Source organism: Monodelphis domestica, chromosome 5 (genome assembly GCF_027887165.1).
Source record: "Monodelphis domestica isolate mMonDom1 chromosome 5, mMonDom1.pri, whole genome shotgun sequence".
NCBI classification, from domain to species: Eukaryota; Metazoa; Chordata; class Mammalia; order Didelphimorphia; family Didelphidae; genus Monodelphis; species Monodelphis domestica.
This window is the reverse complement of record NC_077231.1, coordinates 109,316,695-109,339,653: the sequence shown is the minus strand read 5'-3', so window position 1 is coordinate 109,339,653 and position 22,959 is coordinate 109,316,695. Positions and strand designations below refer to the sequence as shown.

Below are 22,959 nucleotides of genomic sequence, written 5' to 3'. Positions count from 1 at the left end.
GGGAGAAAAACCCCTATATAAGAAAAAGCAGAATCTCTTGAGGATATATATTCCTTTTGGAGAATTCCTTTTGGAGGATCTCTGATGAGGACCGCTTGGGAAGAATCTCTTGAGAGAGGCTCTGGAGAAGGGAAGCTCTTGGAGGACAATCTCTAAGGAGGTCTCTCTGGAGCTCCTCTAAGGGGACTCTGTTCCTCTGGAGGCTCTGGAGAGAGGCCCTTTGGAACAGTATCTGGCTGGAAGGCTCTCTGGTGAAGTCAGCTGAGATGGAGCTGGCCTGGTGTTACTAGAAATCCTTGTTTAGTCAGACCTTGTGGTGAGTGTTAAAAAAACTGACTGATTTCTCTCTTAAGACTCAGGTCTAGGCCATACTGGCTTGAGGCCCTTCATACTTATTCCTTTCTTTCTCTCTTTCTTTGATTACTCATTGTATTGTTAATTAAAATCTCTATAAAACCCAATTGACTTGGGTATTTGAATAATTGGGAATATTTCCCTGGTGACCACCTTATATTTGATTTAAAACCCAAGACACTATAGTGAAACATATTTTCTGCAGTCAAATTTACTCACCCTCCCTTATATCTATCACAATTTATATCTTCCACCATTTTAACTCACTACAGTTTAAGACCTCAAACATTTTAAATCTCACAATGGCTAATTAGCATGTTCAAAACCTCCACACTTACCACCATCATGCTTGTAGACATTAAGCCAAAAAAAGGCCTAGCAGGACCACCCACTCAATTTATTCCCTATCTATAGGAAGTATAGAATGACAGGAAGTCAGTGGGCTCCTGGGAAATGTAATTCCTTTTTAGGGTAACAGATTTTCAATTATACATTTCAAATATACAAAATGTCCCCTGACATTTTGGTTTTACTCACATGTCCTTGCATAACATTCACTATGATCAAATTATTATTATCACATTATTCTAGGTCTGGTTATGGTCCATCTACAGTCTGGTTACATGTTATTAGTGTTTCATTTGCTTGTCATTTTAGCTTGTCCTTATATATGCAATATTGGATTATTTATATGTCATAGCATGCTAGTCAAATGTCATGTCTGTTCTACTCATATGCCATTCATATGCCATTCACTTGCCACCCTAGGTTTGTCAGAGTGTCACTCTTGTGTAATATATTTTAAGCTTATAATGTAATTCATATGCCATTGTGTGTTTTTCATATATAATTCACATGTCACCTTATTTTGCTAGAATTTCATCATATGCCATTCAAACATGTGCCATCTTAATTCTGTTTAGATGTTGGGCACATGCCACCAGAAACCAGAACTGTATGATGCAAGAAATTATACAAAAGGATTGCCTGGAACTTCTGAATATCAAAAATGAAATACTAGTTCAAAAATTCATAGATTGTTCCCAGAAACAAAACAAACAAACCCTAAGACTTCAAACTCCAAGATGGTGGTTAAATTTAGCTATCATTTCAGAAGTCATGATTTCTGTAAGGGATCAGAAGAATGACCTTCAAATACAAAGGCAAGGAAATTTGAATAACACAATACTATTCTGAACCCATCAGAAAATGTAGAAGAGAATAAATAATGTGTCAAAGAGCAATGGAGATCAAAATGCAGCTCAGAGTGACCTATGCTTCTGGGCTTAATCATACAAAAAGGAGAAAAAAAAGATCCATGTTCAATAATAAAAAGGCATCTGAAATATTTTAAAAGATTATTTGTTTCATGAACACCACCAAATAACAGAAATGTAGAAGGAGAGAATAAATGAGGGTACAAGGACAGCAATAGCAAGAAAATAACAGCAGAGAAAGCAGTAAGAGCCTAGCAACACTGCCTATGGTTGAATGAGTATTTTCATTTCATTTGTTTTTTGGTGGGTCCACATGACAACATAGGAGAGTACATGAAAGGATCAGGGTAATAGGAAGATAGAGAGGAGTGTGTGATATGCCAGGGTCACATCAGGGGCTAGCAAATAAGGAAAGGTGATTTCTGTGGTCTCAGAAAGAGAAGAGCCCATAGGAGAGCAAATGAAGACAAAGGAAGAACGATTGGAAAGGGCAGGGAAAGGAAGGAGGCATTACTTTGGTGGTTAGAAAGACATCCACTAATGAATGCTCCCATGGGTGGGGAGGAGGATCTGTAAGGGAGACAGGGGCTGTATATGGGGTATTTCATAATAATAATATTGTACATTTATATGGCAATTTATTTACAAATATGAAAGGTTTTTTTCTTAACTGATCCAGGATTTTTAAAAATTGAAACCAAGTAAAAATCAGTTTCATTAAGGTTTCAAAATTTTTTTTTTATCAAAGTGTTTTTAGGGGAAGCTTGGTAGCATAGACAGAGCACCAGAACTGAAGTTGGGAAGATCTGGGTTCATATTTGACCTCAGACACTTCCTAGCTGTGTGACCCCAGGCAAGACACTTAACTCCACTTGCCCAGCCTTGGCCCTTGGCCCCTTGGCTCAGAGTTAATTCTAGGACAGAAATTTCATAAGGGCTAAAAAAACAAACAAAAACTTGTTTTTAACTTAATAAAATGGTTTCATTTGTAAAAACTCTGAATCAAGCTAGCCAAATTTATTTTCCAACATTCAGGCTCTTCCTCCATGAAGACTTCTCTGGCTATTCTAGTTCATTATTAACTTATTTTAATTCGTGTGCTACTTATGTCTTTTATGACTAATTATTTATCTTAGCTTATTCCCTAAGTTGTTTAAGGTCAGAGAGTATCTGTTTCTATTGGATTTTTTTTTTAAAGCCTTAACAGTTGGGGTTTGTGAATTGCCCAAGGTTATACAGTTAAGAAGTGTCTCAGGCCAGATCTGAACTCAGGTCCTCCCAGTTCCCAGACCTGGTGCTCTCTATCCACTGTGCAATCTACCTGCCCCCTTTTTCTACTCTATCTTTCAATGTTCTAAGCATATAAGGCATACTGAAGTTGGAGTCAATAAACCCTCTGATCAAATCCTGCTTTAGACACTTGTTAACTGTGACCTTACTGGTCACAACTTTACTGGGCCTCAGTTTCCTTATCTGTAAAACAAAGGGGTTTGGCCTACCAGGAATGACACTATGACCCTAAGATTTTGAAGTGGAAGATGACTGAGCTAACACCAGGATCTTTAGGCATGGACTACTGGGTCTGAATGTTAGTCAAAACTGATTATCTAGCAGTTGGAAATGTCTTCCTAATCAAAAAGCATTTGTGTTGCATGAAATAAATTTAAGGAAACAACTTGAATTCAGTTGCAGGAAGAAGCCACTGTGTGTAGTTTGGGGCATCTCCTGGTGAAAATAACCTGACCTCTCAACAGAATTAGAGACAGCTAGAGAAAAGAATGACACGGGGAAGCTAAATTAATTTTAAAAGCAAGTTAGAGAAATTAAAGAGTGTAGCTCCTTTGAAAAAGAGATTAGGAAAAGAACTCATTAAGATTCACCAGATTCTGAATAGCACTGAGGGTTGGGATGCTACAAAGCTATTTGACCTAGAGTCAAGAACAAGGAGAAATGTGACAATAAGATTAGCCAGAGCTGGACACTGCAGGAATTCAGAAAGGAATTTTGGAACAGAGTAACATAAATGTGGACTCAACGACCCAGGGCAGCAAGAGAACTGACTCTTGGATATAGTTTTTAGAAAGGAATTGAACAAGTTTTCTTTAGAAGGCAACAAAAGGTGGTGAGGGTAGAAAGGGCTCCCTTCACCCACCCCTCCTTTTCACCCTTAGGTTCTGAATGCTGGGTTGGCTGAAATTTGTAATCATCTCCTTTGTATCAGCCTCTGGTATTTAAAAAAAATGATTTGTTAGGCTGAAGATTCCCTCAAGCCCAGGCCTTTTCCTTGTTGAAGCTGGTTTAAGCCAGTGCAGACAGAAGCAAGAGAGCAAGCAGCAGCCTCTCTCCACAGGGATAGATCTTGCAAAATGCCAGAAGCATTTCTTAGTTAGGGTCAGAAGGATTTCAAATCTGACACACAATGAATGCATGTGATGATTTTGAATTATATTTCATTGGGCAGGAAAGAGCTCACAGGAAAACTACAGACACCTGGACACAAATGTTGAAAGCCATATCGCTTTCATCATGTTTCTTTTTCGAGTCTGCACTTTAGGAGGGTCATTTAGCTGAGGAAATGCTCTCTGTATAGGCAATGAAAGTTACATGGAGCAGGACACAGCCAGCTAAGGAGTTTCTAACCCTAATTTCTTCTCAATATTCCTGTGGTTGTTTTACTTACCTCCCTCATACCATGCTTTAACAGGGGAAAAATTAAGAGCATTTTTTGCCACTTTTTTCTTCTTTTATATCATATCAGGTTTGGTCTTATGGGTAGATGTGATGGGGGCAAGGAGGGAGTGTCCCAACCTTCTGAGTATTCCTTATAGATGTAAACTATGTAAGCTGTTTTTACAGTAGTAGAAGAGATTAACTGGTTCTCTGTGACAGGTAAAGGAAATAGAGTGTTGAAACCATAGGTTCTATGGCAAGTAGCAATTGAATGGGAGATGTTTCAAAACAGGGGTCTGAAGACAGATTAATTCAGGGGTTCTTAACCAGGGCTCTATGAACTTTTTTCCTAATTCTAATAACTGTATTTTAGTATAATTGGTTTCCTACATTGAAAAACCTTCTGAGAAATTATTGACAGACTTTCACAGACTGCTAAAGTGGCCCATAACTCACAAGAAAAGCTAAGAATCCCTTGGCTAATGGCAATAATAGGAACCTCCAAAAGAAAGAGTTTACCTGATCTGTTTATTGCTTATAATTCTTTATTCAATGTCTTGAGTTCCTCATATCCTAAGTCAGTGAGTAGTACATAGTTTCTTCTATAAATACTTAGCAAACAGGGCTCACACATCTGTATAATACTATTCGAATAGTACTAAGTGAAGAGTAGCAGTTAATTTCTTTAAAAAAATTTTTTTCCAACTACATGTAAATGTTTTTACCATTGGTATTTTTAAATTTCTGAGTTCCAAATTCTCTCCCTTCTGCCCCTGGCTCATTGTGAAGGCAAGCAATTTGGTATAGGTTATACATGTGCAAAATATATTTCCATATTAGTCATGCTATAAAAGAATACCCAGACCGAACAAACAAGAAAAAGAATGATCTGCATTCATACACCATCAGTTCTTTCTCTGGAGGTGGATAGCATTTTTATTATGAGTCCTTCAGAATTGTCTTGGATCATTGTATCTAAGAATAACTAAGTTGATCAGAGTTGATCATTGTGCAATATTGTTATTGCTATATACAATGATATCCTAGTTCTGTTCATTTCACTTTTCATCAATTCATGAAAGACTTTCTGGGTTTTTCTGAAAGCATTGGGGCAGTTAATTTCTGACACATTATAAATTTAATGAGAAGAAACCAACAAGGATTCTGATATAAAGTGAGGAAAGAGTCAGGTAAGGAAAGTGAGTGAATGAGAAAGCAATAAAATATGTATGTTACCATTTTATCCCCTATGACACCTAGCAGTGTAGGTATTGTACTATTACTTAAAAGGATATTAAATGAAATCACTAGGAAATTAAGAAAGAAGGAAATTTAGAAACAAAGAAAGAAAAAAGAAAGAAAAGAATGAATAATAAGGAATATCAAACCTATAAGAAAGGCTTACAAGCTATATTAAAATAGAAACAGTTAACTTACTGATCACAGGGAGACAGGTAAGGAAATGAATAACTTTTTAAAATAAAGGATTATTAACTACTGCTCTACATGACAAATTCTATTTCAGTTTTGCTTTTTAAGATAAAAGGAGAAGGAGATGCATTATGGGAAGATGGTGGAATTAAGGTATGAAACTTCCTTGCCCTCCTAATATTACACCCATCCCCCCCCAATAAACAACCAGAAAACCCCCACAGTACCTATGCTAAAAGTGGCAAAAACAGACAGGAGTAGGGAATGAAACTGAAAAGCCAGGGATAACTAGGGAGGAAGGTTTCTGATTTCCCTGACCTTAGTCCCACTGCTGCAGACCCTAGGGGCAGGAACAAAGCAGTGAAATCAATAAGGCAGTCTCCACACAGCAGCTTGCATCCTGGGTGATCACTGGAATCCAGTGGTAGAGGGTCCTGGAAGAAACTATATCTGCTGAGGCCTAGGCTCCCCACAAGAGCTAGGACCACAGAGGATTAGGCCCACATCAACAGCTGAGGGTTCATGAGGGTATAATTGAAAATCTGTTACCCTAAAAAAAGAACTACATTTCCCAGGAGCCCACTGACTTCCTGTCATTACATATAGAGGATAAAGTCAGTGGGCATTCTGGCTCTCCCTCTCTTGAACTTGGATTTCTCCAGCATGGTGGTAATAAGAGTGGGGGTTTTGAATTGGTTGATCAGCCATGGGCATGTGGTTTTTATTTGTATCCTTTTATTCCTTTATTTCTAATGATCATTAATAAATCCCTTAAAATATAATATTTTTATTATTGAGATTCAATTTTAATTTTTACAGTCTATGGGCACCAGGCCCTGAGGGCAGGAACTCAAACCTGCTGCTAACAAAGAAGGGACTTTTGAGGTCTGAGGACTGTAATGATTAATAGTTGAGGCCATAAACTGTAATAATTAAAATAGTGGAAGACATAAACTGTGGCAGATAAAAGAGTGGATGGCTTAAATTGTGACCACAGAAAATATGGTTTCAAGACAGTGTCTTGTTTTAAATCAAATATAAGGTGGTCGCCAGGGAAAAATTCCCAATTATTAAATATATCCAAGTCAGCTGGGTTTTATAGAGATTTTAATTAATACAAATGAGGAATTAAAGAAAGGGAGAGAGAGAGAGAAAGGAAATAATGAGAAAAAGATAGGCCGGCCCAGGCCGGCCCTGGCCAACCCAGGCCCAAACCCTATAGAAAGATCAGTCAGTCTTTTATCCACTCACCACAACATTTGTCCAAGCAAAGATTCTACTGTTCAGAGAGACACCAGCTGCCTCCTCCAATTCAGTTTTCCTAGCTGACTCTCCTGAGAGAGACCGGAGAGAGACAGAGCCACCTCAAAGGGAGTTCCATCGAGAGTCCCCTGCTCTCAGTTTCTCCTCTCCTTTTAAAGGGAATTTTCTCCTATGTCACCTCCCCTAAGTTCTCACATCTACCAGTCACAGTAGACGTTTTCCAAAGGATAGACCATTCTTAATTCACACCTAAGAAGGCTTGAACTTTTGATTAAGTTCACACCTGAAAAACCTTTGAGTAAGTTTCTCACCTCTTTGCTCCTTGTAAATTCACAAGTTGCCTGACCTTTATAGGTACGTAGCACCCTTCTGTATTAGATCTAAAAATAGGCACAGCTTAAGAACTTTTGCCTTACTATAAGTATGGGTTTAAGTATTTTTCATTGTTCAGCAAGGAGTTTCTTCCCCTAAAGCAGGCTTAAGTAGGGGTGGAATAATGTTAGTGTTCTCACATTCCTGATCTAAGTTCCTTCATTGTTTAAATGGGGAATGGTCTTAACCAAATCTTATGAAGTAGGGTCTGAGAATTTTTAAGATTCACAGGACCCAGGAGAGTCTAAAACAGAAGGTAAGCTTTAAAAAAAAAATACAAGGAGCTAGTCAGAATAACACAAGACCTAGAAGCTGCAACTTTAAAAGAATGCAGGTCATGGAATACAACATTTTGTAGAACAAAAAATGTGGGCTTACAACCAAGAATAACAAATCAGGCAAAGCTAAACATAATTATAATAGGTGGAAAATGAACATTTAATGAACTGAAGGAGTTTCAATCATTCCTGGAGAAAAAGCAGAACTCAACAGAAAATTTGATCTCTAAGAAACACACAAAGGTAACAAAAGAGTAATCAGAAGCAATCCAAAAGGTCAAGGCACTTGATTCCTGAATGGGAAAATATCAGCTATGGCTCCTGAGAATGACATCATTGCCTGGGTATTTTGAAGGGGTGGGTATGGATGGAAGACTCAAGGTAAATGTAATGCAATGAGCTGAAATAGCAGTGGAATAGACCAGGAGGTAGTAGGGTAGACAGGCTATCTCATATGGAGGAGGTCTGAGTAGAGAAACTGCCATGGAAAAGTGAAGAGGAGATGCAGGGCTCATAGCATTAGAACCCTACTCTCATCAGTTCTGGGACAAAGAGAGCACAACATATACAATTAGAAGGGTAAAAATCTTCTTAATGTACAGAGAAACAGGAGGGAAAGGAGTTGGTGGGATAAAGAAGGGACCAGGAGTCCTCTTGGGGGCCTGAGGGAATAAGAGAAGGAAGGGTGGGTTAATAGAAAGGAGGACAAGGGGATAAGTAAAGAGAGGGAAAGGAGGGATACCTAGAAGGGAGTACATATCAATGGGTAAGGTGAGGGGGTAAGGGAGGAACTCTAAGAACAACATAGGGGAGGAATTTTTAGAATCAAACTCATTTCAAGAAGGAGGAGAACCAATACACAGTAAGTGACTCTAAGATCAAATGGAAAGGGTTAAAAAAAAAAGAAGTAGGAGAACACAATGGGGAGATAAGGAAGAGATTTTGGAAAGGTGGATAGAAAAATAATTAAAAAGTAATTTGTAAGGGACAAGGAAGGGACCTTTGGAAAGGTGGACCAATTTGGAATTAAGAGGGCAAGGAGAAAGGATAAGGGAAGGTTTTTGGGAAAGGGTGTGAATTGGAAAGGTATTAATCAGAAGAAATTGGACATCTGAGGAGGGATATGATAGAGAAAAAATGGAAAAGGGGGACAAAGAGTGAGAGGAATGGAGTGGATAGAAATGTACAACTGGTAACTACAATATGAAATGTAAATGGGATAGATCTGTTTTATGAGAATATCCAAGGATGACAGTTTCATTCATTCAACTAAACAAACATTTATTAAGCACCTATTTATTATCTTTGTAATAATAATGGCTTGATACTGTCTTCTCTAGATTTTCTTGACATTGCTCTCTCTTGGCTCTCTTCTTACCACTTATCCACTTCATTTTAGACTACTTTGCTAAATCCACTGTCTTCTCCTTTTCTTTTCTTTCAGTAATCTCATAAATTTAATTGGTTTAATTATTATGTGTATCTAGATGACCCCTAAATATATCCAGTTCTCGTCTTGCTCCTAAGCTCCTGCCCTGCTTGTTGAACATTTTGCAATGGATAATCTCATAGGCAACTCAAACTTAACAGGTCTGAAATAGAATTCATCTGTCTTCTCAAATACAATCCCCTTATGAACTTCCTTATTTCTAATGAGGACATCACCAACTTTTCAGTTACCCAAGTTCACAACCTCCAAGTTACCCTTGATTCTTCACTCTCCTTTATTTCCAGTTAGTTACCAAGTTTGTCAACTTTACATTTACATCTTTTGCATATTCCTTTTCTACTCATACAACTATCATTTTAAGTCTAGGGATTAATCACCACTCCCCTAGACTATTTTTCCCCTTTAGACTATTTGAAAAACATGCTAATTGCTCTTTCTGTCATGGTTCTTTCCCTCTGTCAATCCATTATCTATTCAACTGAGCAAAGTGATTTTCCTAAAGCACAGGTCTGACTTTGTCATTTTCCTACTCAAGAAACTCTATTTTCTCCTTATTATCAGTAGGTATATACTTACATGTGTACAATGTTGACTCTGCTGATAGAACATAAGTTTCTTGAGGACAGAGACTATGTCATTTTGTTCTTTGAATCCTCTACCCTCTAAAAGTGCCTTACATTAATATAGTGCTTTAAATAAATACTTTTATAGGGCATTTATTAAATAAATATTTGTTAAACACCTATGTTCCAACCTCTGTGTTTGCTGGTAGGGATATAAAGACAAAAAATAATAATAAATGAGTCCCTGACCCCATGGAGCTTACATTCTTTCTGGGAAGGAAAAAAAATCCATGGACATAGATAAGGTCTTTGTATGAATTATCTAATTTGATCTAGTCTCTCTCTTATAAAGTACTCTATTAAATTGTATGGGGGATATTAAAAAGAACAAGACACCATGGATTCTACCTACCAAGAGAATATAATTCATTTGGGAGAATTAAACATATGCACGGAAAGCTAAATCGATACAATGATTAAGAATCAAATGAGGGCTATAAGAGTTTAGAAGAGTGAGAAATCACTGTAGGATAAAGTGGTAAGGGAAAACTATGAGTGAGTATGATCTGAGCTAGACCATAAAGGAGGTGTGTGTTAGACCTGGATAGGCAGGAAGAAAAGGAGAGGGCAAACAATGGCACCTGGATGAGTAGTCATGAATGAATAGACATGTCAATTCTGGCTAGACCAGAGTAGAGGGGAGAAAGCTGGAAAAATATGTTAGGGTCACATTATGGAATGTGGGCACTTTTGTTGTTAAAAGGAGAATAAAAAATATTTTGGGTGGAACATGTATAAAATTTATTTGAGAAGAAACAGTCTCTCAGATAAAATAATTGAGGCAAGACATAAACTGTTTTGAGGATCTGAAAGAAAACTGTCCCTCACATACATATACTGAAAGGATCTTTTTGAAAAAAGAAGATTAACTAGGGTGAAGCCAGAAGAGATGAATTGCACTGTGGTCCAATACTTAAATGGATGCAATCAGTCAATCAATCCCTACCCTACCTGAGCCTGATAGTTTTATCAAGTAAGAACACATCCAATTGAATTTAACAGAGATATAGACTAAATGTGAACAAGGCCTAGACATCTCTGACAGGAAGTTGATTCCCAGTTGGTGGAAAGCCATATCCTAAGGATATATATCAGTGGACTAGTTTGGAATTCATAGGCAGACAGGTGGTACAAGGTATAGAGCAATGGACTTAGAATTAGGACAATTTATCTTCTTGCATTCAAATCTGGCTTCAGACACTTAGCAGCTTTATGACCAGGGCAAGTCACTTAATCCTCTTTGCCCTGCTCCCCACCAAAACAAACAAACAAACAAACAAAAACAAATGGGGCAATGAAGAGTCAAATGTGACTGAAAATGACTGAATAATAACAACAAAGTTTTGAATTGGAGAATTTGATCATCTAGAAGCTTAGTAGGAAAATACTGTAGCCAAAGAATTATTGGGGAGAGGAAAGAGAGTTGAGTTGAGAGTCTTGGTCTCTTTCCCACAGCTGCTTGACCAAAGGAAGATTTTTATGAATGTTGAGATCAGATGATTTGGACTTTTCATGATTGTCCTAATAACATAGCAGTGTTTTTATATCAGGATCTAAAGAAAGACTGGAAGCAATGAGGGAAGGCAGATTTAAGACTCAATAAGTAGCCAGTCAGAAAAACTGTCCCATACCTAAGGAGAACATCTTAAGGATTCCTGCAAAAGAACTTTCAGAAGCTTTACATTACCTACTTTACCATATGTGTTTTCTGAATTTGAGCCTACTTTCCCTGGAATTCTCTGTGGCAGTACAATGTGTCATAGGCAGTTAGGGAGCACAGTGGACAGAGTTCACAGCTTGGAGTCAGGAGGTTCTGAACAAGTCACTTACCCCTGTTTACCTACATTTCCTCATCTGTAAAATTAACTGGAGAAGGAAACTGCAAACTATTCCAGTATCTTTGCCAAGAAAATCCCAAATGGGGTCAGAGTCGGCTGCAACTAAAAAGACTCAATGACAACAACAAAAGAACATGCCATGGATTTTTGGAGGGAATGTTTTGTACCAACTATACAACCACAGTAAATACTTGTTTCTAAAAGGTAATTAAATCTGGATGATTCATTGATTTTGATTTCACTAATAATCATTGTGTGGGGGAGGAAGCACATGGATGAAACTATCCTGGAGGAGATAGAGCAAGTTGTGCACTAAGAATGTAGCTTGAGAACTGGGTTCAGAGAGTGGTTAAAGAGATGCACTGCAGTTGTTTTCTGAGTTTTGAATACTAAATTATAAAATCAAATAACTGTCTGAAGATTACTGGATGATTATGTAAGAACTATTGGGTTCATACTTAACTAAATTGGATTTATTTTAGTTTCACATGATGTTAGAGATGAGTCACTGTTTATTATGAGGAAGCCCTAATTTGAAGGCATATATGTTAAGAAAGCTAAGAAAGAAACTTCTTAGCTGTTTCCATGATGTTAGAGATGAGTCACTGTATATTATGAGGAAGTCCTAATTTGAGGCATATATGTTAAGAAAGCTAAGAAAGAAACTTCTTAGCTGTTTTACCCTGAGTAAGTCACTTGACCCCAACTGCTGAGTCCTTAATGATCTGCCTTGAAACTGACACTTAGAATCCATCCTAAGACAGAAGGTAAGGGGTTTTGTTTTGTTTTTTAAAGAAAGGAGAGGCAGCTGAGTGGTTCAGTGGATTGAGAGCCAGGCCTAGAGTCAGGAGTTCCTAGGTTCAAATCTGGCCTCAGAGACTTCCCAGCTGCTGTGTGACTCTCCACAAATCACTTAACCTCCATTGCCTAGCCCTTACCATCTTGGAACCAATACATAGTATTGATTCCATTGGTTCCTAGACAGAAGGTAAGGGTTTAAAAAAAAAAAGAGATGACAAGATGATCAGATCAGAAGATAGAATTAGGAGCACAAAGGGAGTCAGGGATAGAAGATACAGAAAACAATAGGGAAAGCTGCTTGGAGAGGACAGGACACAGACATTTATAGGAACTGAGTCTCAGGAAGGCTCTGGTGAGTTATACTGATTGAAACAGAGGCATTACTGGGCTAGGAGCTGATTGTTTACAGAAAAGTAAAGAAGCTGAGAGAGCTGAATGAAGTCAAATAAACTTTATAATCCAATCCAAATAAACCACCATAATCTGATTGAGGAAAGCAGGATCCTTGGCTCTTTTTTAAAACCCTTATCTTCTGTCTTGGAATCAAGACTTCCATATTGGTTCTAAGGCAGAGGGCTAGGCAATAGAGGTTAAGTGATTTGTTCAGGGTCACATGGTTAAGAAATATCTAAAGCTAGATTTGAACCCAGGAATTCCTATCTCCAGACTTGGTTCTCTATATGCTGAACCACTTAGCCCCTATCCCCTAATATTTGAAGAGCTATTTAGGCTTATTACCTTCTAGAACCATCTAGAGTCTAAGAGTGGTACAAACCTCTTAGGGATATTTGTGTTGCCCTTTATTGTTTTCTATACCTTAAGAGAAAGGAAAGGAAAAAGTTGTTATGTAAATGTTTTGAGTTATGCTGATTTTATATGTGTGTGTGCACACATAAATATTATGTGATATATCTTGAAATTAAATTTTATTTTCAGATCCACATTTTCTCCCTTCCATTCTCTTTTCCCCACTCCTATCCCCAATCTGAGAAAACAAGAAAAACAAAACTCCCATTAAAAACACACATAGTCAAACAAAACAAATTCTCACATTGGCTATGTCAAAAAAAAAATGTGTCTCAGTCTATACTCTGAATCCATCACCTCTGTCAGGAGGTGGGTGCCATGTTTCATCTTGAATCCTCTGGATTTTTATTTGGTTATTGTGTTGATTAGTTCCCAGACCTTTTAAAGATTTTCTGTACTTCCTTTCTTACTGTTAGTGTATAAATTGTTCTGCTTATGCTCATTTCACTCTGCATTAGTAATTAATCAATAAACATGTATTAAGCAACAACTATGTGCCAGGCATTGTGTTGAAGCATTGGGCATACAAATATGAAAAAAGGCAGATTCTACCCTTGAGCTTACAATCTAGTAGAGGAAGACAACACATAAAAGGAAGCTGAAAAGTGTGTGTGGGGGAAAGGTATCCAATGAGGAGGGCATGGTGAAGTCAGTCTGAAAAATCTCAGATTAGTACAGCCAGATGAGAAATGAAGAAAGTTTATATAAATTTTCTGTTTTTCTGAAACCATCTTCATCATTTTTATAGAAAAATAGTATTTCATCACATATACATGTATATACTATAATATTTCTTAATCCATAAGGACCCCTCCAGCTTCCAATTCTTTGCCACCATAAAGAAGTATAGATAGTTTTGTACATATGGATCCTTTTCCTCTTTCTTTGATCTTTATGGGTGCAGACCTACTAGTTTCACTGGATCAAGAGCTATGCACAGTATAAGAAGTTTGGGGATATATATAACGTAAATATTTCCCTAAAGGAGTGTAAGACTTTCTCAGCATCCTTTCCAAAAGTGGCTGATTGCCAAGACAGGCTGACACTGTCAGTGACCCAACAGAAGCAGAAAAAGTAGCTCTTTCTAGTAGGAGAGCTGTGAGGATCAGAAATGAGTAGATAGTTGAGAAGCAATTTTGCCCAGCAGGTGATACATGATACACGCTGTTCTCTAAAGAGACCAAGGACATAAAGGCCTGCCATCTAAAATCCCAAGTTGTCTCAGGCATATGAATTTCACTAATCATCTGCCTCCTTATTTGGTTTCTGTCCATGTGTGCCCACCGTTTCCCATGGACACTGTATGTATTGGTAGGAGAATACAACCCAAATTTATGAAGGGATTATTATATTTTGGTTATTTCTGATCTTGCCTTCTATTAGAAGTAATTAAATATTATAATTTATACCTGTTTTTACCTTACTATTTATTTATAAATGTTTATGTTTAAGTCAAATGTATTATCGTGATTGATTCTGTATAAATAAGATAGGTCATAGCTCAGGATCTATATCTGTAGTATATCCCACTATATATATGTATATATTATATACCTACTACTATTAGAGAGTTTATTAGTAGCCCCTCTGAGAAACCATTTTTCCCTGTTGAAGTCCATATAATTATGATAAGCAAACCAGGGAAAGAAAGTACTTGGGTAAAAGTGGGGTCAGGCCCATGTCTGGGCTATGGAGTTTGGATTGTCTTTTCTTTTTGTAGCCTAGCCCTTAAGTAATGAAGCTAGTTAGCCAAATTAGAATACTCATTGTTTCCCAAAAATCATCTTGCCCAATCCTATTATGCTATTATTTTTAACTGAACTATCATTACTCTTTCCCTTCTCTGCCTATTGAAATTCTTCCAAGACCCATCATGAGTATCACTTCTTCCATGAACCTGCCTATATCCCTCAAAACAAAATTGGCTTTTTCTTGGTTAATTCCCTAGCATTTTATATCTCTAGAGTTAGTTCTATTCAACTCAACAAATATGATATCATATCAGTACAGATCTAACCTCCCTGACAAAAACTAAATCATCCATTCCTTGAGAAAAGTGATAGAATCTTACTTCTCTTGCAATCTCCTTCAACCATAGCTGCATCTTACACATAGCTAACTCTCAATAATGTTTGTTTAATTTAATTTAATTACTGAGTTTACCTGGTATATACTAGAGACCTATTGAAAATATCCAAGCAAGAGAATGATGTAATAAAGGCAGTGTTTTCAAAAGCTCCATTGTGTAATAATTGAAATGGGTAAGAATTAAAAAATTATTGTTGTGGTCATCATTTATAAAAAAAATAATTAGGGGACAGCTGGGTGGCTCAGTGGATTGAGAGTCAGGCCTAGAGACTGGAATCTGAGTTATATATGTATTATCATGTAAATCATATTTCCATATTGTTCATTTTTGTAAAAGAATATTTATAGCCCAAATCCTAAAATAAAAACCCAAATAAACAAAAGTGACTAACTGAATGCTCTGTGTGAGGTCATAGGTTCAAATCTGGCCTCAGACACTTCCCAGCTGTGTGACTGTGGGCAAGCCACTTGACCCCCATTGCCTAGCCCTTACCACTCTTCTGCCTTGGAGCCAATACACAGTATTGACTCCAAGATGGAAGGTAAGGGTTTTTTAAAAATTAACTTCTTAAGTCAAAATGACTGTTGGCAGCTTTTATTTATAGCACAATGGAGATATTAAATTGGGAAATATAGAAAAGAGGTAGGAAAAAATCACTTAGCTATAAATACCCTAAATCCTAATCCTAGTGCCTCCAGACCATGAATGTGAATCTGAAAGTGAAACTCATCAGAATCCAAGGTCCTAATCAGGAAGCTGAAATCTGAAGAGCCAGGAGATGCTAAAAAACTACAGAGAACCTTCAGCACACAAGAGGCCAAGACCACCAAGAGTCTTCACTAGAGCTCACGCTGACCAAGAGTCCTCTTGGAAGAGCCAAGGAAGGAATGAATGAATCTTCTTGGTCTAGCCTTTTATAGTCCTTTTTCCACATCGCTTCCTGTCTCTTTTCCACTTCATGGAAACCAATCATAGCCTCCCAATTTGCCTAGAGGGCCTGGAAATCAATATGGTTAAGACAAACAGTAAGGGTCTAAAAAAAGAAAAAAGGCCTGGTCTCTATTCTTCAAGAATTTATAAGCTAGTTAAGGTGATAAAACAAAAATCCAGTTGAAGAGAACAAACAAAAGTGCCCCAAAGCAATATCTGATTAATTTTTCAAAGGATTCTCAAATTATAATTGTTTTAAGGGTAGCTACGTGGCTCAGTGGACAAAGAGCCAGACCTAGAAATGGGAAGTCATGGGTTCAAAGATGGTCTTTAACTACTTTCTAACTGTGTGACGTTAGGAAAGTCATTTAACCTCTTAACTGCTCTTCTACCTAGGGATCAATACTTAGTATTGATTCCAAGACATAAGGTAAGTATTCAATAATAATAATAATAATAATAATAATAATAATAATAATAGATTCAGAAGCTCAGAAAATGGAAAGATCACTTCAGGCTGCTTAGTCTGAAAATGCTTTCTGTAGGAGCTACCTAGGATGTGAATTAAGGGCCTAGATAATAGGAGAAAAGGGGGAAAGTTAGACATTCCAGGCAGCTGCAAATAAAAAAAAAAAACCTGGAAGGAGACTGGCTGAAACAAAGGGTTTGGGTAGATTAGCAGTGGGAAATGAGGCTAGAAAAATAGGCTAGGGGAAATTTTTTAGAGGTCCTTGAATACTAGGCCACAAAGTCAAGACTTTTCATCCTGTAGGCAATGAGAGGCTACTGAAACAATGATCAAAATAATATTTTAGAAATAAAAATTTGATGCTGTATCATTTTAAAGCTGGAAATGGCCTTAACAATCATCTTATCCAAACTCTCTACTTTACATAAAAAGCAACTGAGTCCCAGAGAAGCTGTGATTTGTTCCAGTCCCCCACTAAATTAGTGGCAGAACCAGGCTTTGGGTCCTTCTGACTTTGCATTATAAATATTAGACCTGAATGACAGGACACAGAAAGCTCAAGATGTGTGGCTGACTGAGCCTTGTGAATTGCTAAGTGAACTAATAGCCTAAATTGCATCATCACCCGGCACCCTCTCATTCCCTTCCTCTCTCTTTTGGAGTTTGAGAAGACAGACCCATGTACAGCTGAGCAGACTTGCATTTTAGAGCAAAGAGAACCTGTGTCCATGGATAATTTCTCCTTTCCAAAAGCAAGAAATGTCTCTCTGCAGAAGCACATGGCAAGTTGTAAGTGCTTGGCCAAGTGGTCTGAAAGGGAAATTTGCCTTTTTACTTCTCTTCCTGAACACATCAAAGACAAAGTCGGGAGAATAGATTTCCCCTGCAGATGGTAGCAGTCAATTAGTATTTATTATGTGCCTACTATGTACCAGACTCTGTGTGAGGTACTAGAATTAGAAAGGCAGAAAACAATTTCTGCCCTGAAGGAGCTCACAATATAACAGGAAAGACTATGCAACAAACAAAATAAAATATATACAAACATACAAACAAAGTGGTTGGGGGTGGGGGGGTGGGAGAGTAACTATGATGAAGGAGGACTGAGAAGGATTCTTGCTAAAGGTGGGCCATTGGAGTACCTGAGGGCAGTCAGGGAATTTAGAAGGCAGAGATGCTGAGAGAGAAGCTGAGAAATTTCCTATTGAAGCCTATCACAGAAACTCTTGTGTGTGCCCATTTGGTTTGGGAAGGGAGTGCCACTTTTGAAGTTGTCTCATGGGTAGCCCCAAGTTCAAGAGTTCAGGTACCCTATCAAAAAGAGAAGGGAATTTCCTGATAAGAGTATGCTCCTTAGAAAAAGAAGATGGTTTATTTTTAGGAGAAAAAAAGAAAACAATTGTTATTTGTTATAGACAATAATGATGTTATGTTTAATTTGTTATGATAAAACGGATGGGAAAGGGTGCTACTTTTATAAAAAATACTTCTCAAAGTATATTATTTTTGTGAAGGGGAGCAGGGGCCAGAGGGCAGAGCCTAAAAGCACAGGATGGTAACTACTAGTTTTGAGGGCCTCAGTATTAATCTGTGGGAGAGATTTACTATAAAGTCAAAGGACTACCCAGAGATTGTCTCCCTTTAGATTGGGGTGCTGGGGGAAGGAACTGAAGGTTTGATGTGGTCACCTAGTTAGGGGCTTCAGTCATTTTTTTTCTAAGGTGTTTTTTGTGGGATAAAACAAACACTTACCATATATGAATTTGGTAATATTGTACAAGTTTTACTTGTGCAGGTTATAAGGATAGGCAACCTCAGTGGGCACTTTTACCTCATTTGGGGACCACAGACAAAATCTATATAATGACTATATCATTTTCTTGGAGCTTTGGAACTATTACCAGATGTAGGCAATGAGTACCTTGGATAAGGCCACCATCATAAAACTCAGTCATCTAAGCTGGGAGCTCATTCCTCTACTCCAAAGGAATTTAAGCTCCTTGGGGACAAGCATTATATTGTTCTTGTCCTTGTAGTGCCTTGTACCTAGTATAATATTTTAAGAATTTAATTCAAACAAGAATAGAGGATTGATGAGGCATCTTGGTAAACTCTGGATTTGAAGTCAAAGAACTTTTAATTTGAATCTTGGTTCTGCCACTTACTAATTGTGTGATTTTAGGCAAGTCATTTTGTTACCCTGTGCCTCAGTGTCTTCATCTGTAAAATTAGGAGGCTGGACTAGCTACTTCCTAAGGTCCTTCCCAGATCTAAATCTATGATCTGGTGAAAAATATTTAGGGCAGATATTCTCAACAGGGAAGCAGGTAGGACGTTACAATAACTGGGAAAGAATTAGAAGAAGAAAAGAAGAGATTTAATGACAGTATATATGTGTGAAAATAAACATTGCTTTAGATCCAATGTCTCTAAGTGTCGTAGACCCAAGACATGTGGAGAAGTCATTACACCACACAGTTGTATTCTCTCTTATCTATCTCAAGATTCATTGGAAGAGCCAATACTAATGAGTGTAAGAACTATGACTAAGAGAAGAATTTTTGTACCTATGAAAGGATAATAAATAGCACCTGGGGACAGCTAAATGGTGCTGTAGATAGAGTGCTGGGGCTGAAGTTAGACCAGAGTTCAAATTTTACCTGAGATGCTAATTGTATGGTCCTGGGCAGGTCACAACCTCTGTCTGTCTTAATTCAATGGCAAACCATTCTAGTTTCTTTGCCAAGAAAAACCACATACAGTTGGTCCACAAAGTCAGGAAGAGTTGGACAAGACTGAATGACAACCATGGGCACTGCAGGCACCTTGAATCAAAGTGGCTAAAGCTGCCACTTGTATAGAAACAGAAACCTGTCTTAAACAACCTGTCAATTAAGAACAACAATTGCTTTATAAGATATCTACTTTTTGAGGAATCATAGTGGATTTGGAACCCTTACAGCAAACAGTTATAAATTATTTTGGGAAGGAGGCTAAAATGAACAGAGATGACAGATACAGAGAAACAAAGCAAGATCTGCATATACATAATGACTATAGCAATGTAAACAGAAAGAACCCCCCCCAAAATTGAATGATAGAAATTACAAATAAGCAGGGCTGCAAAGAGATGATTATATGGAATAGCTGTCTGAGGTGGGAAAGGAGGGTCATTGGGGGAAATTTTGGTGATATATTAAAAAAAAGACATCAATTAAGATATGTTTTTTTAAAAAAGATCTTAGGAAAAAAAACCTTCATATTACAGGTAAAGAAACAGGTCTAGAGAAAACCAAGAAGCAAGCTTGTCTAAAACAATAATCCATGTCTCCTGATTCCTGGCATTAAAATTCATATTATCATTATTTCATCATTATCACTATCACTATCATCATAATCATCAGAAATGTGATGGTTTGATGAAAACAAATAGAATCCTGGTGGGGGAAAAAACCCTAGAGATGGTTCTGAAAGAAAAAATGAAACTTATAAGTGGGAAATAAAGTACAGAATTTAAAGGGAGTATTTCAGTTGAATTGGACAAATATTTATCTTAAATGTTTTACATATTATGTGCAAGCCACTTTAGTGATTCCTGGGAATAGAAATACAATCTTCCCCAATAAATCCTCCCTCCTCCTGCCTCCCAAACCAAACCAAAATCCTGAATTCCTGTCCTCAAAGGGTTTATTTCTTCTGAAATTATATATCTTTTGAAATATTTGCAGGCTCAAAACTCTAGGTCTGGTTTTCTGCAAGAGAGGAAAAAGGTTTGAAGACATCATGATTATCATGTATGAGGGAGAAATCTTTAGAACAAAATTCAACTGTATTTTTAAAGAAGGAATCAGGTGTACTGCTTAAACATTTTACACTTAATATTTAGTCAGTGCTTAATTCAAGTAGCTGTCGAGCTCAAGCCATAATTTGCCCTTCAACTATAATGACATTTTTTTTTCATTCCTATCAACCTGATTAGACCATAAGCTTCTCAAATCAGGGATTGTCGAAGTTAAACATAGTATGTACCTCCTTGATAAGGACAGGGATTGCTCAAGAATTTGACTTTAAGTTTAACGAGCCTCCTTTTTGGACATGTAATGGAAAACGATTCCCTTTTTGGAATGGAGCTCGAAAATCTAGAATCTTTGACACTATGATCTCCTTCCGTCCCATCCTGCCATAATTAAAGGAAAACTTAGCTGTAAACATAATTTGCAGTGAGCAAATCTCTCAACACACACATCTTTAAAAACTTCTGGTATTTATAAGAATAATTTCGCTTCAATGATGGTTGCAGAATTTTAACAGCCTTTTCACATTACTGCTTTTGTCCATTTTATACGTATATAACAAAAGTTAATTACCTAATATCTGTAAAATACTCAACTCAAAACCTTTTGCTACATATACATCTGCGCTCTTAAGCGCCTTGGAGATCTACACGGGCACCAAAGGATACTCCCTAAATTACAATTTTCCCCTCCCCCAGTTTTTCTCAAACCTTATTGTGCACACTCCGTCAGGCTCCTTTCTCACAGTAAGGGGTGTTCTGGGGGAGCAGTGCTCCATTACAGTGCTTCTCTAGGGCAGTCACATGTGTCCGTTCCCTGGGTAGAGGTGGAGGGGGGGGTTCCCTCTTTCCGAAAGCCCGCTGATTGGTGCCTCTTTCCCCCCCCCCCCCCCCCCCGCCAGTGCACGCTGGCCTCCATTCTAACATAGCTCCAAATTAGTCAGACCCTCTCAGGGGCATGCCTTCTGGAGCGCAGCAACTGGTGGAACCTACAAATGCTAGAAAGGATAGTCAGAATTCTGGTGCTGGGTAACCGCTTTACTGTCTCTAGGATTCATAGTTCTGGGATTGAGGGAGTGGTGGGTATCCTACTTGTTCTCCCTAATATCATCTTCATGAATAATAACTGAGTGCCCACATGTGCATGCCTCCGGATATAACTTCTCCAAAAAGTACCACCCCAGGGCCCTTTAAAAGGGCGCGACCACTAACGTCGAGTGGGGGGGCTAACAACTCTACTTGCTTTTCCTTCCTAAAAACTCTATATCTTTGACCCCCAATACTGGGAGGAATACGACAGTATGTGTTTGTGGATCGCCTGGCTTTATTTTTTCCTCCCAGTTGCCTCTTTTCTGTCGCTGGGGTCCCGAGTGCCCCTCTTCTCCCCCTTCTCTCGCAATGCTGCTGTCCCGGCTGGTGCCGGGGGTGGGGTGGGGGGCGGAGGTTGTTGTTGTGGTGAGGGGCAGCCCCGCCCCCTCCTCGTGTGCGGCCCCTCCCCCAGGCTCTCAGTCCTCCCCCTCGGGCTCCCTCCTCCTCCTCCTCCCGTCTCCTCTCCTCCCCCCAGCCCCATCTGTTTTCCCCAGCGGTGTAATGATTATATTGTATGGAACTGGGGGCAGCAGCGGCTGCTGCGGCAGTAGAAGCAGCCCAAGCCGCGGGATGGGTACACGCCAGGGCCACTGCCGCCAGCCACAGCAGCAGCCGCCGCCGCCGCCGCAGCCCGAGCCGCGCCGACCTTAGAGCCGCCGCCCCCAGCCCCTGCCGCCCGCCCCCGGCCGATGCCCAAGTCGAGGAGCAACCCCAGCAACAGCACCAGCAGCAGCCGCAGACGCCGCCGCCACCACCACCACCTTGGGAGAAGCCGCCGCCGAAGCCCGAAAGCAGGCGGTGTGGGGGTCGCCGAGGGACGCGCGGAGCGAGGAGCCGCCGCCGCGGCGGCCGGGAGATGTGCCCGGAGGAGGGCGCGGGCGAGGACGCGGCGGGGCTGGGCGAGCTGCGCTCCTGGTGGGAAGTCCCGGCCATAGCGCACTTCTGCTCCCTCTTTCGCACCGCCTTCCGCTTGCCCGACTTCGAGATCGAGGTGAGTCCCTGTGAAGCCGGGGGCGTGGGGGTGGGCGCGACGCTGCAATTCGCTCCCCCTCCTCTCCGCCCCACTGTAGGAGTCCCGGGAACCTCTTGGGGGAGGGGAGCGTCGTGCCGTGCCGCGCGGGGACTCTGCCTGGTGGCGGAGCCTGGGACCCGGGGCCGGGGGTGGAGGGCGCACGGCGAGCGGAGCGGGGTCTGGCCCTGGGACTTGAGCGGGAGTGCCCGCCTCGACTTGGTGGGGGGTTGGGGGAGTGGAGGATGGCCCCTGACCCTCGGGCGGCTCATCTCCTGAATCTTCTGGGAGAAGGGACACAGAAAGAGGGAGGGTCTCCACTTCTGTGGGGGAGGGCTTTCCCGGGAGTTCTCCCCTTAGAAAGGGAATCTGGGACCCTGTGAATGTCTAAGAGTGTGTGTCTACACACGCGCGTGTGCGCGCGCGCGATCTGTCCCCAATGCCATTGAAACAGCCTGCCAGCTGCCTCGGCTTGG

The 22,959-nt window shown here is 39.5% G+C and overlaps 2 protein-coding genes across 3 annotated transcripts in view; one reads left to right on the top strand and one right to left on the bottom strand.

The window, feature by feature from the left end:
• Nucleotides 1–21,230, bottom strand: part of ADA2 (adenosine deaminase 2) — a 162,131-nt gene extending 140,901 nt beyond the window's left edge. The window contains exon 1 of the mRNA XM_007503840.3: nt 21,097–21,230. The gene's annotated coding sequence lies outside the window, so the exon portion shown is untranslated. The remainder of the gene's footprint in view (nt 1–21,096) is intronic.
• A 628-nt stretch (nt 21,231–21,858) lies between these two features.
• LOC100021731 (chromatin remodeling regulator CECR2) overlaps nt 21,859–22,959 on the top strand; it is a 148,617-nt gene continuing 147,516 nt past the window's right edge. For both annotated transcript variants that reach the window (XR_472726.3, XM_007503841.3), the window contains exon 1: nt 21,859–22,465. Coding sequence is in view for 1 of the 2 variants with exons in the window: in XM_007503841.3 (XP_007503903.1) it covers nt 21,989–22,465 (477 nt within the window). In the remaining variant the exon portion in view is untranslated. The remainder of the gene's footprint in view (nt 22,466–22,959) is intronic.